We start from the raw sequence: 18,342 nt of genomic DNA, 5'->3' as shown, positions 1-18,342 counted from the left end.
GGGGCTGGCTGGGTTGAATTTTTATATGTAGCGCTTGCGGGCCTTCTTTCGGCGCTTCACGCTGCTTTGATATTATCCGATAGCACCGAACGGCCCCTTTCCGGGGACATCAATCCACGGAGGGCACATTTATCTGTGTCCCACACTTGCATTTCTAAAAGCGGCACTGTAAGCAAAATAAACATTTTTTAGGAACATTTGTGGTTGGAAGAGGGACAACTAGTATCCCTGGATGAGCCGAGTACCCTTACTGATTGACTGCTCTGCTCCACGAACCACAACACAGTGTGCATTAAAATGGTTGTAACTAAACCTGCTTAGTGCAATTAAAAACAGTTTGTGTACCATATAATCTACTTCAGACCCATATATTAAATACCCTGCATGCCCCCATTGAGCAGCCATAGGACCCACATGATGCAATATGTATAAATTTAGACAAAGATTAGTCTGCATATTTTTAATTATGTCACTACACTTTAGTTGAGGTTATTTTCCTAGCATATGTATGATTTCTGACAGAGACATACAGAGAGGTTACACTACATCTCCCAGAACTCCTTTGTTGAGCACAACCGCATGGTAACAGGAATTTGCAGCCGAGATAGACAGTCTGTCTTCCTTGACGGGTCTACGTCGTCAGTGCCTGCTCGCAAACACAAGCTGAAGAGGCAGTGTTGCCGGCGGGGGTGAAACCAGGAAGTCAGGCCGGCCGGAAGAGGCTGGTGTTGCTCGTTGATGCGGGGCTCCCATCATGGAGGGAGAGCCACGCGGTAGCGTGAAAATCCAGAGAAGTGCTCCGCGTGTGGAGATGCGCCGGAGAAAAGGAGCGCAGCGAGGCGACGAGACAAAAGACCACGGTGAGTGGAGGGGGGATATGTGTGTCTGTGTGCACCTGTGTGTGCGCGTGTGTGTGTGCGTGTGAGCCCGTGAGTGGTGGTGGTGGTGCTGGTGGTGGTGGGGGAGGGGGGTGCGTGCGTGTGTGTGTGTGTGTGCGTGCCTGCCTGTGTGTTTGTATGCCTGCCTGCGTGTGTGTGTTTGCGGGGAATCTGAGCCAGGGGATGGGCAGCCAGATACAAAAGCGCGCTCACACGGACAAATCTGAGACAGCAGAGGCGCGTGGCCGAATGCTGTCTCAGATTCCCACGAAACTAAAATCAATAGGTACCGAGCTAGACAGCGCATGCTATGCATGCGCAACTCTAGCTTGACCTAAAAATTGCGAGAGGTACGAGCAAGACGTACAGTCATGAAACTACCTCAATGCTCAAATATTTGTAAATCATACATCCACAGGACCTGTTTAGGACAGAAATCGAAAGAGAGGCAGCATTAACACCTGATTGGGGCAACTGGCTGCTGGGGATATATTGCCTGCGCCAGGAACCATTGCGATTCCCATTATTATTAAGGTCCTGGCTGAAATGGGCACTTTTTGCTGTAAATGCAATAAGGTGTTGTCTATAGGAGAATAAACTTTTCAAGCAATTGTTGAGGCAAAATACCACCGATGTTGATATTTTTTTCTTTCTGCTGTTGAACCTTTTGCACAGATTTTGTGTATGTTGTTTTCTTTAGTTACATTTTTAATGTTCCGGTTTTAGAACATTAAAGAAAAACTTGTTCCCAAAAAATTTAAAAAATGGTTCTATTTAGAAGCGCCTTATCTGATTTAAAGAAAGAATAACTATGTTTCTTATAGGTATGTCACTGTAAACACCCTGTCAGTGTATGTGCTTGAATCATTGTATATGGGTGAGTGAGAGGATGTGTGAGGTGCTGTATGTCTGAGTGAGTGGGTATGTTACTGCGTGTATGAGTGTGTGAGTGATTGTATGGAGGAGTGAGTGGGTGTGTGAGTGAGTAGGTGCATGGGTGAGTGAGTAGGTGTGTGAATGGCTGTATGGGTGGTTGAGTTACTGCGAGTGCCTGTATGGGTCACTGAGTGGATGTGTAAGTGGCTGTATCGGTGAGTGGATGTGTGAGTGGTTGTATGTATGACTGAGTGGGTGTATGGGTGAGTGAGATGGTGCATGAGTGTCTGTATGAGTGAGTGAGTAGGTGGATGTGAGTGTTTGTATGGGTGAGTTAGTGGCTCTGTGAGTGATTGCATGAGCAAGTGAGTGACTGTATGGCTGAATGAGTGTGTGTGTGGGTGTATGGGTGGGTGATTGATTGCCTGTATGGGTGAGTGAGTGTGCAAGTGGTTGTATGGGTGACTGAGTTGATATATGTGTGGCTGAGAAAGCTGTTTTATGGGTTAGTGGGTGTGTGAGTGGCTGTATGGGTCTGAGTGGATGTGTCAGTGTGTGCATGGGTAAGTGAGTGTGTGACTGGCTGTATGGGTCTGTGAATGGATGTGTCAGTGTCTGAAGGGGTGAGTGAGAGGGTGCATGAGTGGCTGCATGGATCAGTGACTGCATGAGTGACTGTATGGGTGAGTAAGTTAGTATGAGTGTCTATGGGAGAGTGAGTGACAGTGATTGTATGAGCAACTGAGTGACTGTGTGACTGGCTGTATGGGTGTGAATGGGTGTATGAGTGAGTGAGTGACTGTGTGAGTATTTGTATGGATGAGTGAGTGGGTGTATGAGTGGTTGTATAGGTGACTGAAAGTGCTTGAGTGGCTGTATGGGTGAATGACTGCATGAGTGACTTCATGACTGAGTGAGTGACTGTGTGGCTAAGTGAGTGCTTGTGTCAGTAGGGGGGCGAGTGACTATGTGACAGGCTGTATGTGTGACTGAGTGGCTGAGAGAGTTGTTCTATGGGTGCGCGAGTATGTGAGTGGTTGTATGGGTCTGTCAGTGTGTATGTGTGTATGAGTGAGTGAGTGTGTGAGTGGCTGTATGGGTGCTGGTATGTGTGTGTATGAGTAGCTGTATAGGTGAGTGAGAGGGTGTATAGGTGGCTGTATGGGTGGGTGACAGCATGAGTGGCTGTATGGATGAGTTAATAGGTGTGCGAGTGGCTGTATGGGTCGGGTAGTGACTATGTGCCTGGCTGTATATGTGACTTAGCGGCTGAGAGAGTGCTATGGTTGCGTGTGAGTGAGTGGCTGTTTGGGTCTGTCAGTGGGTGTGTCAGTGGCTGTGTGGGTAACTGTGTGTGTGTTAGTATCTGTAAACGTAAGTGAGTGGGTGTGTGAGTATAAGTATGGGTGAGATGGATGTGTTAGAAGCTTTTTTGTTTATGAGTCATCTCACTGGATGTATAGGTGAGAGAGTAGATGTGTCAGTGGCTTTATGGCTAAGTGAGAGTGTGTGCCAGTGGGTGTATGGATGGGTGAGTGACTAGGTAGGTTTATGTGTGAGTGGCTAAGAGAATGGTTTTATATGTGAGTGGTTGTGTGAGTACCTGTATGGGTCTGTAAGTGGGTATGTCAGTGTCTGCATGGGGGAGTGAGTGTGTCACTGGCTTTATGGGTCTGTGAGTGGGTGTCAGTGTATGTATTGGTAAGTGAGAGGGTGCATGAGTGGCTGTATGGGTCAGTGGCTGCATTAGTGACTGTTTGGGTGGGTGAGTGAGTTGGTGTGAGTGTCTGTATGGATGAATGACTTAGCGGTTATATGAGTGACTGTGTGACTGGCTGTATTGCTGAGTGAGTGGGTGTGTGAGTGCTTGTATGGGAGGGTGGGTGACTGTGTGAGTGCTTCTGTGGATTAAACCCAGATCTGTGACTGGGGGTGAATGTTTTGTTATTGTGCAACATTCCGTCCATCATCTTGTGTGTTTTGCTGTTCACCCTATGTGGGAAGGGTATGCCCAGACGTGGGTCCCGTGCTCACTACGCCACTGGAGTCAAGCTATCCTGGCTGATGAAGTCTGATAGCCAGAAACCGGTCCTAGGATGCTTGATTCCGGTCCAGGGAAGACATGGCTTGGCAATTCGGTCTGGACTGTTCCCATGAGGCACAGGGTCAAGACTGATTTGCATATGGCCATGTCTGAACTGGGGTGGCTTGGTGAGCAAAATAACAATGGATTAAACCCAGATCTGTGACTGGGGGTGAATGTTTTGCCATTGTGCAACATACCGTCCATCATCTTGTGTGTTTTGTTTGTCAAGGGATGACTACATTAATATACAAGGCAAGTCTATTGTCTTTGACAAAGGGTCGGCCATCATTATATGAAGACCAGCCTGTTGGCTTTGTGAGGAGGTGACCAAATCAATATACAAGGAAAACTTATTGGCTTTGTCAAGGGGTGACTACAACGCTAAACTAAATGAAATCGCCGGCACAGTTTGCAATCTTATTAGACAAGACATTCAGGGGACTGTGTTCCCTCCAATCGGGAGAGGATGTAGCCTTATCGATAGAGCGGTCGACCTCGAAGCTGGGGAACCGGGTTTGAGTCTCGGCAACGACGCTCAAGATCTTGTGATTCTGGGCAAATCACTTAATCTCCCTGTGCCTACTAAAAATGAATGTGTCCTTCTGTAACGAAAATGGTGCTCATGTAAAGCACTCAGATACCCAATGTCTCGAGTCTAATTAGCGCTATATAAAACTCTGAAAAACCTATGGTGCAGGAGTTTGGGGTTTTACTAAATGTCCTATACAAGCTGTGAAAAAACGCTTTTTGCGACAGTACTGAGCTTACCGCCGTCCACTTCAAGTCTCATTACCCACTTTAAGTTAAACCAGGGTTTTATAGAAGTTAAGATTCATCTGGCGCCACTTTTTTTATGGGTCAGTGTCTGGTGGAACCAGCAGCTAGGCTTTGTAAAGATATTATATCTGATTGCCTGACGTTGGAACCAATTACATACCGTAGCTAAGTTACACAAGGGGCACTTTTGGATCCCTTGGTATAGCCTCTTGGTTTACTGATCCCAGTTGTATCCCTAAAAATGCCAATAAAAAGGTGAATATTTTATTTAAGGACTACTGTGCAAACATTATATGAAAAACGAGTTATCTAAACCCTCTGTGTTGTATTATTGTACTCTTTTACACACAGACGAATCCCCCTTATATTTATCTTTGGAATTGTCAAGATGGGATCGGTCACTTCTCTTTCGCTTCAGAGCAGGGTCAATTCATTGGTACTTATTCTTCATAAATTGTATGGACCCAGAGGGAAATATAGTTTGCACTTGTCATTGTGACAATAATTCTGCACAGTCACTATTGCACTTTATGTTTTTCTGCAATTTGCACAGCCTAGCACAAAAGCATTTTTAACACCTTTGTTACGGAGGCTAGGTTTCCCATGCTGTAGACCAGCCTTTCTTTATTTACAATCTTTGAGTTTAGCGGAAGTTGTTTTCAGTGTTTGTGTATTTTTGAAAGCAGCCATTAGGGCTAGAATAAACATATTATGGTAATTTGCTAAAATTATGGTTTAACTCTTTGGATGCGTCGGCGGGCCCCGGCCGTCCGGCGTCACGTTGGGCATGTGCGCACATGTAAAATTTTGACGCATCGTGGGTTGAATTCCGCCCGCATTCAAAGGGTTAATACGTGAAGCTTGGCTGGGATGTTTTGGCTTAATTTAGGGGGATAGTAGGAGTGCACAGCAGACCCGATAAGAGGTTTTTGATCTCGCTCACCTTCCCTGCTATTCTTTCTAAATCTCAGCCATGCTCTGTATCAGTCTAATGGTGTTTTAAGTACTTGATTACGACTTTTACTTGACGAATGTTAAAGCTGTTTACCTGTTTTTAATGCAAGATCATTTTTAATCTTTGTGTGTGAATATGGCTATGTGCAATATTTGTATGTACTTTTATGGTCTATTTTCATTCAGTCCGAATAAAGTTATATTGATTGATTGACTACATCACTATACAACACAAGCATATCAGCTATGTCAAATGGTGACCACATCAATGTACAAGGCCAGCCTACTGGATTTGTCAAGGGGTGACCACATCTTTATACAAGACAGGTCTATAGGTTTTGCCAAACGGTGTTCATATCAATGTACAAGTCAAGTCTATCAGCTTTATCAAGGGGTCACCAAATTCTTATATGAAGACAAACATATCTGCCTTGTGAAGTGGCCATCATCATTATACAAGACAAGCTTATTGGATATGTCAAAGGGTGACCACATCAATATACAAGGCAAGCCTGTTGGCTTTGTCAAGGGGTCACCATATCATTATATGAAGGCAAGCCTTATGGCTTTGTCAACAGTTGACCGCATCAATATACAAGGCAAGCCTACTGGTTTTGTCAAGGGGTCACCACATTGTTATATGAAGACAAGCTGATCAACTATGTCAAGGGAATTTGTAGCAATACATGAAGTCAGGCCAATTTGGCTTTGTCTAGGGGTGACCACAGCAATGTACAAGGCAAGCCTATTGGCTTTGTCAATGGGTCACCACATTGTTATATAAAGACAAGCCTATCAGCTTTGTAAAGAGCTGTATTAATATATGAAGGCAAGCTTACTGGCTTTGTCAACAATTTAAAAGTTTTAGTCTTTCCGTATCCACTCTCTAGGACACATAATGCAGCCATAAGACCAACCACAAGGGGCACTGAAATATTCTGAAAGTCTTCAAGTGTTTCCATAGCTCTTCTCGCTACCACAGGATCAGCTGTAATAACTAACAGATCCACATAAAGTGCGACTTTCAACGGCGGTAAATATAATTCATATCCTGGGATCTGTAGATTGTTTTTAGTGAGCATCAAGTGGTTCAATAAAAAGAGAAAACAACAGAGAAAGAGGAAAACCCTGTCTTCTTCTATGTGTTTGAGATTGCTTGCTACATAAATAATTACAGATGTATTTGGATTTTGGTACAGTGCTTCGACTGATTTTATAAATAAGTCTGCTCAGTGCTTCGACTGATTTTATAAATAAGTCTGTGTAGCAAAATAATAGAATATATTCCCAAAAACACTCCGACCATACCAAGTCAAAAGCTTTTTTTCTACATCAAGCAGACTGGTTTACTTTGGCTGAGCTGTGATATTGGCAATTTATATTCAGTGAAGCAACTCAGTGATATTTTTGCCAATCTTTTGACCTTTGATGAATAAATGGTGATCTGCATGCATTATGATGGTCAACTTATCCCGCAATGTTTTGACACTACTTTTTGCATACATTTTGTATTAAAAAAAAGTAACATTTATGGAAAAATCCTATTCTATGATGTTAACAAGGTGGATTTTCTTGTCTTGGTTCCATTCTCTCTGCCCTATTCTGGCACCCACTGATTATAAACATGAAATTAATAATGCAGCGAAAAAAATGGAAATATTTCATGGTATGCTTCACGATATAAGAGGCACCACAAGGACATAGCTGAAAGGGAACTTACCCTGATTATTACCAGCTCGTATCTCCAAGATACGTAAAGTGAGGTAGTGAGGTAGAGTAAGTCGGGCACGGCTGGGAATGATCCTGTCTTTAACTCTAATGAGCGGGCCATGAAGTTCACATTCCCCCTGCAGGCTTTTTCCACAGTCTTCACACCCTGCAAACCAAGTCACAACTGTGAGCACACAATAGACAGGATACTCATGTTCATAGTCACTGTAAACAAATTGGTATACTATGAAATTACTAGGCAAAGAGAATGGTTTGAGGCAAAAGTGAAACACAACCATCCACAGACAAAATGTGTTGCCATTTGTAGATATCAACACCAACTAGTGGCAGGGCTAGATATAGTGCACTATATGTTTGTTGCACGTAAAGACAGTATTGCCAATGTTCCTGCAACAGACATGCTGACCGGCCACTTTAATCACCCTTTCATCACTCTTCAGTGCGTAATGTAATAGGCCAGAAAAACTATATGGCGGGGCTGTAACATATCTGGAGCTGTTAAATGGACAATACTAAAAATGGCAATATATGGAAAAAGTGCACTAACTGCTAACTTCTTCACTTTGACATCCGGCATTCTGCCCAGACCAATTCTGGAAATAGATTACAAGGCAGGAAAAAGTCAGGGAGAAATGATAGTGTAGTCCGAGAGTTTCTACCTAAATCACAAAATCAGTGCCTTGTAACCTTTTTAGTATACAGGCACCTTCGGTCCTTCTGGATATTTGATATTAACATATACAGTATGCATGTATATAACGCGGCCGTTACAACAACCGCGTTGTGATTCCACATACCATTACTCCGCAAGTCGGAACAACGACTTGCGAAGGGGGGGGGGGTTGGATTTAAAAACCAACACCTTCCCTAGTGTCCGCACAGACTGGAGTTGGAATAGTAAATTATACTATTCCAACATCCAGCGCCCCCCTCCGCAAGTCGTTGTTCCAACTTGCGGAGTAATGGTATGCGGAATCACAACGCGGTCGTTGTAACAACCGCGTTGTGATTTCCTGCGGGGAAAAAGGCTGCAAAATTTCAACACATATTCTAAATATGCTGGTCAGGACCCTGTCTGTTAAAACACTGCTCATAACATTTTATTACTTGTTACAACGAGGAAGACTTTAAGCACAGTTAAAGTTCACAGTAAATGGATTCAGCTCTATGACTGCAGACAACCTGGCTTTTGCAAAGTAACAGCGGGCCCCAGACACATATACATTACGTAAGAATGAGGAATTTAGGCGCGTCATCAAATAGGTGCAAGTGCTTTGTCTGCCAAGCAGAAGAAAATATGAATTCTTGTGAAAAGCATTGTGGCTGTCCTTGGAATCTTAGAAGCCAAGTGCAACTGCAAACTCACCGAAAAGTCAAGCACCACCTCTTTTGACTTTGGTGTTCAGAAAGCAGTGAAGTTGAATAGTTGAGGTTTAGTCCTGGAGGGTGGTGTGGGAGACAGTGCTAAGTTCATTAGCATATGCATCTCTCATAATAAATATGTTGTTCAAGTAGTGCTATTCTTATTATAAATCATAAAAAATCACCTAGCATTAATAAGATATGTAACATAGCTTCAGAAATACCATGGCAAATTCACTCTCCTCAGATCCGCTAACTCACATTGATCCACTCAATACCAGCTGGAACCCCCTGCATTGAGTGTGTTCCCAGTTTGAGTAGCTGATATCCATTAATTATTTTAAAAAAACACTCAAGACATTGGCGAAAGCTTTGGCAAGCTTTTGTTTTTGGGAGGGGGGATGGGTGGGGAGAAGGGGGCAGTTCATCTAGCCCACCCTCTCCTCCAACTGTGTTTTTTTTAAGTTGGCAGGTCAATATCCTTATGAATCCCTCTTGCTCTGTAACCAACTGTACGTTTTCTTAGTACCTACCGCACTTAGGATACAGGATCAGCCTGCAATGCCACAGTCGGATATGGACACAGGGGGCAGATTTATGTCGGACTTGCGCAACGTTTACGCCGCCGTTGCGTCACGCAACTGCGCGGAAACGTGGCGCATCCCTGCGACCTATTTACAACGTGACGCATCTAGGCAGATGCGTCACGTTGTAAAGCCCTGCGTCACATGAAACCTGCGTCAGGTTTCATGTGGGCGTTCTGTCGCAGGGTGGGCGTTCCCTCGTAGGAAAGCCCCGTAAAACTGACGCAGTGAAATCTACAAGATTTCACTGAGTCAATTTTACGACGCTGCTGGGTCAAATCCTTACGCCTGCTTGAAGCAGGCGTAAGGAGTGACGCACCACGATATGTATGGGTGGGCTCTGTACATTGCAGGAGTTGCGTCGCACTTGCGACGCTACTCCAGCAATGCGCCGCCCGTACACCACAAGATGCGTCACGCATCTGCCCTTCCTTGCACCATGGTGCGCCGCATTGTAAATGCGGCGCATCTGTGGTGCCGCAAGGAGGGAATTGCGTGACGCATCAGTTCTCGCGCATCCCTGCTGATTTGCAGAGATGCACCAGAACTCATAAATCTGCCCCAGGATGCAGAGGTCGCACATCCAACTGTCAGAGATTAAATCAGATCGCCACACCTTTTGCCACTTTCTCCATGCAAATGTTGTTTCCTGCATTCCAGAGGCTACCTTTTTCAAACTTGCCCTGACTTGGTTTCAACACTAACAACCCCAATCTCTCCATTAATTAGTTTGTTTATTCACTCCGACACATAATATATTGGGTACAATGACCAGTGTAGAGAATAGGTGAGTGAGAGTAGGATACACAGGGGGTCCGTGGAGGCTTCTAGGAGAAAGCCTGCCAGGTCTAATATAGCAATCTACCTACTGTAGGCTAATAAGTCAGTGACACCATGTGAGAAATTGGGTTGTTGGTTAACTGGGGTGCAAACCATAGTCAACCAGAAACCAGAATCCGAGTTAGGGTAATAGTCGGCAAACCCTAAATTAACCTTTGCTCATCCTCTGGTAGCTTGGCAAGGAGCGGTCAGGGTCAACTTAGAGGCAGTGTGTAAAGTATTTTTGCAACACTACAAAGGGTAAAACCATGAAAACACCACACAAAACGAAACCATACCAAATTAGAAAAGTATTTCAGACTTTAACCCCTTCAAGGCGGATGACGAGCTCAGCTCGTCATGAGTTACGCCTCTCGTACGCTCATGACGAGCTGAGCTCCTCATGCACCGCGAGTTTTTTACAAGCGCAGCGCGGAAATCTGCACCGCACGCATGCGGTTAATAAATAAAAATGACAAAAATCCAATTCATAGTACTTGAGATATTGATTTTTAAAGGTTTTAAGCACAAATTGCACTAAGAAGCGTAAAGTGCTAAATTCAGATATCTGGTCAGCTCTGTACCAGGTAAAAATCTAAAGTTCAGGCTTACCGTAATGGAGCATGGGCTGAATACAGGAAACAGTTGGGCCCACGGAACAAAAGTACCTTAATCCGAGGTTGCAGAGCGTTGCGTGTGTTCAGGTCCAGGATGTGTCGTGCAGCAGAGGTGATGCGCCAGTTCCAAGATGCAGCAAGGCTGTGGTGCGAGATCCCGATTTGTCAATGTCCAGGATTCTGTAGACGGGGCTTGCGATGCGAAGACCAGTGTTGAGGATGCGTTGCGCAGTCGAGGAAATGTGTCAGTTCTGATAAGCAGGGAAGCTGCAATGCGGAGTTTCGCCATCGTTGTCAAGGCTGCCGTCGGCAGGGGTGGGAGGACCTTGTGCTGGGAGAGCATTGTGCAGTGGCAGTTCCGAAGGCAATGTGTTGAGTCCGATCCACGCAGCAGCAGAGATGTGTCTGTGCTGCTCTATGCAGCAGCAGCGATTTGCCGGTTCCGATCCACTCAGCAGAGGTAATGCAGCAGTTTCGATCGATGTGTCAGCATCAATTATGGGCAGTTCTGCTGGAGCAACACCTTAGGCCCACTTTCAATGGTCCAGGACTGTGGAGGCACCACTTGGTAGGACAAACTCACAGATGGCATGTTCATGTGCAGAAGCAGGGTGGTTGGAAGTCTTATGTCCCTTAGACTTAAGATCAGTAGGCAAATCAGCTAGCCCTTGAAGCCACTCTGGGTTCAATGATGCAAGTCCAGTCCTTCTCACCCAGGCAGAAGAACAGAAGGCAACGGGGCAGCACAGTAAGCCAAGGGTCCAGCAAAGCAGCAGCCCAGCAGAGTGGCAGTCCTGTCAGTTGCACAGTAGTCCTTCCTGGCAAAGTAGTCACAGGTCCAGATTTGTACTGAAGTAGTGGCGTCAGAGGTCCAGTACTTATAAGCAGTTGGGCCTTTGAAGCGGGGAAGACTTAAAAAACAAGTCTTTGAAGTGCACAGAGGTCCCGCCCTGTCTCCAGGCTCACTACATGAGGGTATGCAGCCCTTTGTAGGGGGCAAGTCATAGCCAATTTAGGTGTAAGTGATGCTGGGTCGAGCTTCTCACTTCCATCCACCCAATATGGCAAAGCAAGTCACACCTAAGCTCTCATTAAGTGTGGCTGTCTAGGGGAAAATACACAAAGCTCAACTGTCACCCAGCCCAGACAAGTGATGAGAGACAGACAGCAGGCAACAAATGGCAAAAGTAAGAAAATGGCAACTTTCTAAAAGTGGCATTTTGAGAGTTTCAATTTAAAAATCAAACTTTACCAAAAGCTGCCATTTTAAATTGACTCCAGAGACACAAAACTTTAAAAGTTTATCTCTTCCAGATTGTGAATTACACTTATAAGATTTAATAAGGTAATCCAAAGGGAGAGGTAGGCCTTGTAGTATGGAAAGCGACTTTGTGAGTGTTTTACTCTGAGGACATGTAAAGTTTAAAAGTACATGTCCTGTCTTTTGAATAAACTAATACACTGCACCTGCCCTCTGGGTTGTCCAGGGCCTACCGTAGAGGTCAAATTTATGACAAAAACGGGAAGGTATGGACCTGGCAAAAGGTTTAACTTGCCTAGTGGACACAGCAGTTTAAACGGCATACACAGGCTCTACAATGGCAGGCCAAAGTCATGGTTAAAGGGCTACTTACATGGGTGGCACAATAAGTGCTGCAGGCTCACTGGTAGTATTTAATATTCAGGCCCTGAGCACATGTAGTGCACTTTACTAGGGAATTATAAGTAAATTAAATATGCCAATTGGTGATGAGTCAATATTACCATGTTTAGGAGAGAGAGCACAAGTACTTTAGCACTGGTTAGCAGTGGTAAAGTGCACAGAGTCCTAAAGCTATCATAAACAAGGTCATAAAATGGAGGAGGTAGGCAAAAAGTTGGAGGGAAGACTACCCTAAGGCTGCCAAGGTCCAACAAACCCCCAGACTAGACTAGCCCTTCATCTCTGGTATATCACAACCACACTGCGCATTCAACTCTCACACTTGGTGTGAAGTGAAGGGCCCTAGTTACAAACTCAGAAGCAGGCACGTATAGGGTGCAAACAGTTTGGCGGCAGTAGTGGCATCTGTTTTTGGACTCACCTCATGAATTGGGGTACCGCCGAACCACCGCATCCCACAGCTGTGACCTGCCATTGTTTTGCCGTGACTACACGAAGGAGAAACGCACACTGAGGCAAGGCTCCAAGGATCGAGCTGTGTCCTGCGGGGGGGTGTTTGTTCGAGGTCAGCCGCTTTTTTCCACAAAGACCCAGGTACGAAGAGACTACAGGCGGTCCCCGCCCACTTGGGGAGTACTTACAATATTGGGCCGCCTCTAGAGAACTCGGAGTGCCGAGTTTTCGAGACACTCCCTAGTACCTGCCAGCAGGCTTCCCCCAATCGTAGTGAGGCTGGCTGTGATAAAAGGTGGATCTTTGCAAGCATTGGGACAATCTTATGGCATTTGAAAAAGTCGGTAGACCAAACGCGTCATGCCTTGCCTGAAAAGCTAATTAAAAAGTGGTTTGACCTGCAGAACGTGTGTGGCTCGTTCTGTTTTTTCAGAGGGGAACTTGAACTGGATATATATATATATATATATATATATATATATATATATATATATATATATATATATATATATGTCCACACAAAACAGTTGCGTTTCCTAAATGGGCAGCTGTTTTGTGTGGATATATATATATATATATATATATATATATATATATATATATATATATATATATATATATATATATATATATATATATATATATATATATATATAAGGCTACGCAAAAAGGAGACAGGACAGATATAGAAGTAAGACTAACGGCTTTAGTTCTTCTACTTGTATGTCTGGCTTATCCTGGTTTTTTAGGTCTCGGCCTGATCCAGCGCATGCGCTAGTCTGGCCGAGACATTTAGTAGCTGCTTTGAAAAGTGCTACTTTCCCGGCGACGAGCTTACTATCACGAGTACAAGCGCATGCATGACGTGCACAGCTGCCATCGTGCACAGCTGCCATTTGGCTTCTTTTATTGCGCGTGTGAAGGCCCTCCCTTATCATGCACGCCTCGCTTCAATGCCCGCGTCACTCTGCTGGCCTTCATGTCCGTCCTTCTTTCTCTCACACACGGCGCCGGCACTTTGCCCTTCCACCTCCCCCACCACAAAGCGCGTCTTGTATGGCCGGAATCATTACTACGAAACTGATCAACACAATGGTGCACGTCGCCTGTAAGTGCGTTTTGCAATGTCGTAATTAGCATTTAAAAACAGCCTGCTAGTGCGATCTTTCTCATCTAAAGAAGACGGCGGCAAAGAGCACCAGAAAAAATAAATGGCATTGTCATTTACAATGCTAATAGCTTAATCTCTCGCAAATGCGAGACCTATTGCATTTGCACCCACACACACACACACAGAAAGCCACACACACACAGAGCCACACACACACACAGCCACACATACAGAGCCACACACACAGAGCCACACACACAGAGCCACACACACAGAGCTACATACACACACACAGAGCCACACACACACAGAGCCACACAGACACACACACACAGAGCCACACACACAGAGCCACACACACAGAGCCACACACACACACACACAGAGCCACACAAAACACAAGACCTCTTTCATTGCTGCCTCAGGTCAGGTCCTTTCTACCTCACCTGAATAGACTGCCCTCGGGAATAAATGTGTTTTATTGGCATTCGTGTACCACTCCAGCTAAGCTTTGTTCCGCCATTCACCGCTCCAACGGGTCCGTGGGTAAGTGAATAACTTTTCTGTCCTCAGACAGGTGGGACTGTGTCAGGCCCTGACCCATGCTGCGCTGCATGGCACATTTACATTATGGTTGCCTATGTAACCTGAGGCGCACGAGTTTCCACATTCTAGTGTTGTGCAATGTACACGAATGAAACATGTGACTAACGTAAAAAGCTACGCAAATAGCCAGACCGCCTAATTACTCTTGTGTAATGGCAGGCACGCTATGTGTTATTACTGCGGTGTAACATTACCGGTGACACCATCCGGAGGAAGAAGGAAAGTCACAGCTGTTCAGATTTTTGCGGCAGTGAACGACGTGAATCCCGCACACATTCCGATGAACAAATGTCTATTGTTTTGGGATAGTAATACCACTGATATATAAAACGGATTTGGGTTGTTTTATATTGGTTGACATTTTTTTTTTTAAGTAATTGATTTTTGCTACAGTAACACGGTTTCCTTGCCCAGGTTTGTCCAACTTCTCAGTTGGTCTCGTGTAGCCTTGTGGGTAATTAAGTAACACTCAAGGCCCTTTTTCCCTGTGTTCCCAACATGGACTATGTTGAGCCCCACTCACCGGCTCTCCTCAGGCTGCTCCTCCGGTGGGGGTTCAACCGCTGTCTGGGCTCTTGGGCGGCTGCACGCGGGGCTGACATGCGGCGGGGGCAGGCACCGACAACGTGCCTCGTGCCCCCTCCGCGTTACCTCTCCACCAGCTGCTGTACTTGTGGGACTCTCCCTACTCATGGGAGCCCCGCCTCACCAGGGCCCCGTTTCACCCGGGCCATCTCAGGACCGGGACTTAGTGTAGAGCCAGCGAGGCTCCCAGCTGCCGTCTCCTGCACTTCCGGACAGATTTCAGGCCGCGCCCACGTAACGGGCAGGAGGTGCCTGACGTCCGGTTTGGACACACGGGCCACGGTGGTGAGTCTCGAAGCAAACGAGGGGTAGGCTCCCTCTAATTCAAAATATAAAGCGGAGTGGGCACCCGTAATTGAAATTTAAAATAATAGGCGGCCATAACGCGGGATGGGCACCCGCTAGGAATTAAAAATATAAATCCGAAAATAACAAAAATAGGCAGCCATAACGCGGGGTGGGCACCCGCTGGGAATTAATAAAAATATAAATGCGGGCAAAGTCGCGGGGGAGAAACCGCGCAATAAAAAACAATTAAACAGAGCGGTTTTTAGGTTTCAGCATAAAAAAGAGAGGCATTGTCAACACAAAGTTTTCGTCCTCGAGAGGCAGCAAGGCCCGTCCTTTTCAGACTGGGGGGCGTGTTTTTGACTGTTGTTTACATTCTTTGATGTTTTTAGGTCTTCGCCAGCTCGACTCGCATGTAGGCGGAGACCTAAAAACATCAAAGAATGTAAAGAATGTAAGAAAGAAAGTCAAAAACACACCCCCCAATCTGAAAAGGATAGGGCCTAGATAGAAAGAAGAAAGTCACTAGGACCTCTTCTCCAATGGCTGGCCACCGTTTAGGAGGCAGCCAATGGAGAAGAGGGGCGGGGCTTAACCTCGCTAGTGATGTTTACTCTACCCCAATAAGTCTCGCAGTCTTTCGCAGGCCGAGATCTAAAAGGGCACTGGATTCCCCTTTCTTACGAGCCTGTGTTTGGAGACATCGGCTCCACCAATAAACTGCTACCAGTTCAGGTGTCGGGTGCTGCGGGTGCTACATAAATCACAATGGCAGCAGGGGTATTATTTTCATAAGTTAGAGGCTGCTGTACCGTGTGTACGTGTAGATTGTTTATTCATCATTACTTTTACTTCACCATCTGCAAACTTTTTACGTTTACTAGCCCAGTACTGAGGTATTCAACCTGTCCACGACTAATCCTATCCTAGGTACACTTACACGGAAGCTGTTGACCGATAAACACATGACATCTATGGTTGTTAAAACACCAGTTTACCTGTTCGTCCATAAACTAGTATCTATTCATCATGCGAGGGGTTTAATGAAACCCTTGCATAATAATATTCATCCTTAAACTGGACTTTTTTCATCCTTAAACTAGTGCTGCCTATCCCTGCTTAAACATGCTTACTTAGCCCTGGTTAAAGTCTTGATACGCCTCTATTTTTAACCACTACTCATTCGCATTTACAAGTCAAGTCAATTAATGCTTTATTCGAGGTTCACTCATAAAAGCAAGTACATAGAACAATATAAAACCAGATTAAAAATCATTTCTGTTGAAAAATAAAGCTTTCAGTTGAAAATAAGACTTGATTACTGATAACAGATTGAAATTTAAATACAAATGCAGAGTAACATTTTATAGATAAAATTTGTAAAAATACAGAATAAAAATTTTTGGGGATAAAAAATGTTTAAGATAAAAATGACAATATAAAATGCAGACCGACTAACAGTAGAAAAGAAAATCAAGTGACTAACAGTTTCTGTCTAATAGACCACGCCCATCCTAGATACTTAGCTGTAGCTATCGCTAAAGGCATTAAAGTGCTAGTGCTTATAATACGTAGAGCTACAGTACTACTAGTGGTACCCAGGTTCTTACACGTTGGTGTTAGCCAAATACGTCTTGGGTCAGAATAGGCTGTACAGGAAAATAGGAAATGACCAACTGTTTCTTTAGCGGCACCACAAGCAGGGCAACTATTATTAAGTCCGCCTCCCCACCTTTCTGTCAGTGATCTAAGGGGGAGTGCGCCTGCTCTTAATTGGAAGAGGAGCTTTCTGTCGCCTGGTCTAGTTATAGCGTCCCAGTAAGGTTCAAGGCAAGGATACAGCTTGGCTTCTAGGAATCCTCCAGCCATAGACGCTGCACTAGAGCTACTCCAGGTCCGAGCGGCTACCCTCTCCCAATAGATTTCTTTTATGATTCTTTTGGTTGGAAAGATGGTTCCCGCTGGATCTTCCCAAAGTGACCGGAGACCAAGTTCACTCAGAGTTACAATAAGTGTTTTGAGCCATCCGATTTTGTGGAACACATCCGATTTGATGATATCTAAGAACCCCTCAGCATAGTGAGAGCTCAGGCGTAGTCCAAAGCCTTCGCCAATACAAAATCGGACGAAGCCTAACCAAATCGGCAACCGCTTTTCTGCCCAGATCGTACCTAAGAGGCACCAGTGGAGTACTCTCGGGGACACCGGTAATGGCCCGGAAGAACTTATTTTCCGAAGTTTGGAGTGCCGCTACCTTCTCAAATCCCCACAGCTCGGCACCGTAAAGTGCAGAGCCGAGAGCCTTTGCTTCATATACCTGCAATGCTGGCTTTATTGGTTTCGTCAAAAATGTTCTGTGTTCTAAACCAAGAGCGCCAGCCAATTGCCTATGCCTTAATGTAACAATATCTATGTGCTGGGACCATCTGTGATCGTTGGATACATGGATTCCCAGATATGTAAAGGCGTTCCCTACCTCTAAAGAACGGCCATTCATAGTTAACTTAGATTTAAAGCTACGGTGGGGATTAAAGATCATGAGTTTAGTTTTGGCCACATTAACTTCTAGGCAATGCTCCCCGCAAAATTGGTCAAAGATAGACAGAGCACGCTGTAGTCCACTCGGCGTCTTAGATAAAATCAACATGTCGTCTGCAAACATTAAAATAGGAATTTTTGTGCCAGCTAATGAGGGAGCATCCACATTTGAAGACAACATACGAGCAACAACCCCCTTAATATATAGTGTAAAAAGTGTGGGCGCCATCGAACACCCTTGCCGGACGCCACGCTCCACCAGGAAGTCTGCAGTCACCATTCCCTGGCCCCCCCACTGAATCTTAGCGAAGTTTGCTTCATGGAGCCTCATTATCATTGTCAGTAGCTCTCCTGGTAGGCCCTGGTTCCTCAACACCAGCCACAGCTTGGACCTAGGTACTAGGTCGAAGGCAG

At 45.2% G+C, this 18,342-nt stretch overlaps 1 protein-coding gene across 1 annotated transcript in view; it reads right to left on the bottom strand.

Annotated features, from left to right (window-relative positions):
* Positions 1-18,342, bottom strand: part of LOC144761655 (PR domain zinc finger protein 10-like) — a 400,011-nt gene that overhangs the window by 146,635 nt on the left and 235,034 nt on the right. Inside the window, exon 2 of the mRNA XM_078646945.1 lies at positions 7,292-7,447. Coding sequence (XP_078503071.1) covers positions 7,292-7,447 — 156 coding nt within the window. The remainder of the gene's footprint in view (positions 1-7,291; positions 7,448-18,342) is intronic.

Source organism: Lissotriton helveticus, chromosome 6, assembly GCF_964261635.1.
Source record: "Lissotriton helveticus chromosome 6, aLisHel1.1, whole genome shotgun sequence".
In the NCBI taxonomy this organism is placed as follows: Eukaryota; Metazoa; Chordata; class Amphibia; order Caudata; family Salamandridae; genus Lissotriton; species Lissotriton helveticus.
Note: the sequence above shows the minus strand (reverse complement) of the source record. Positions and strands in the feature narration are given on the sequence as shown.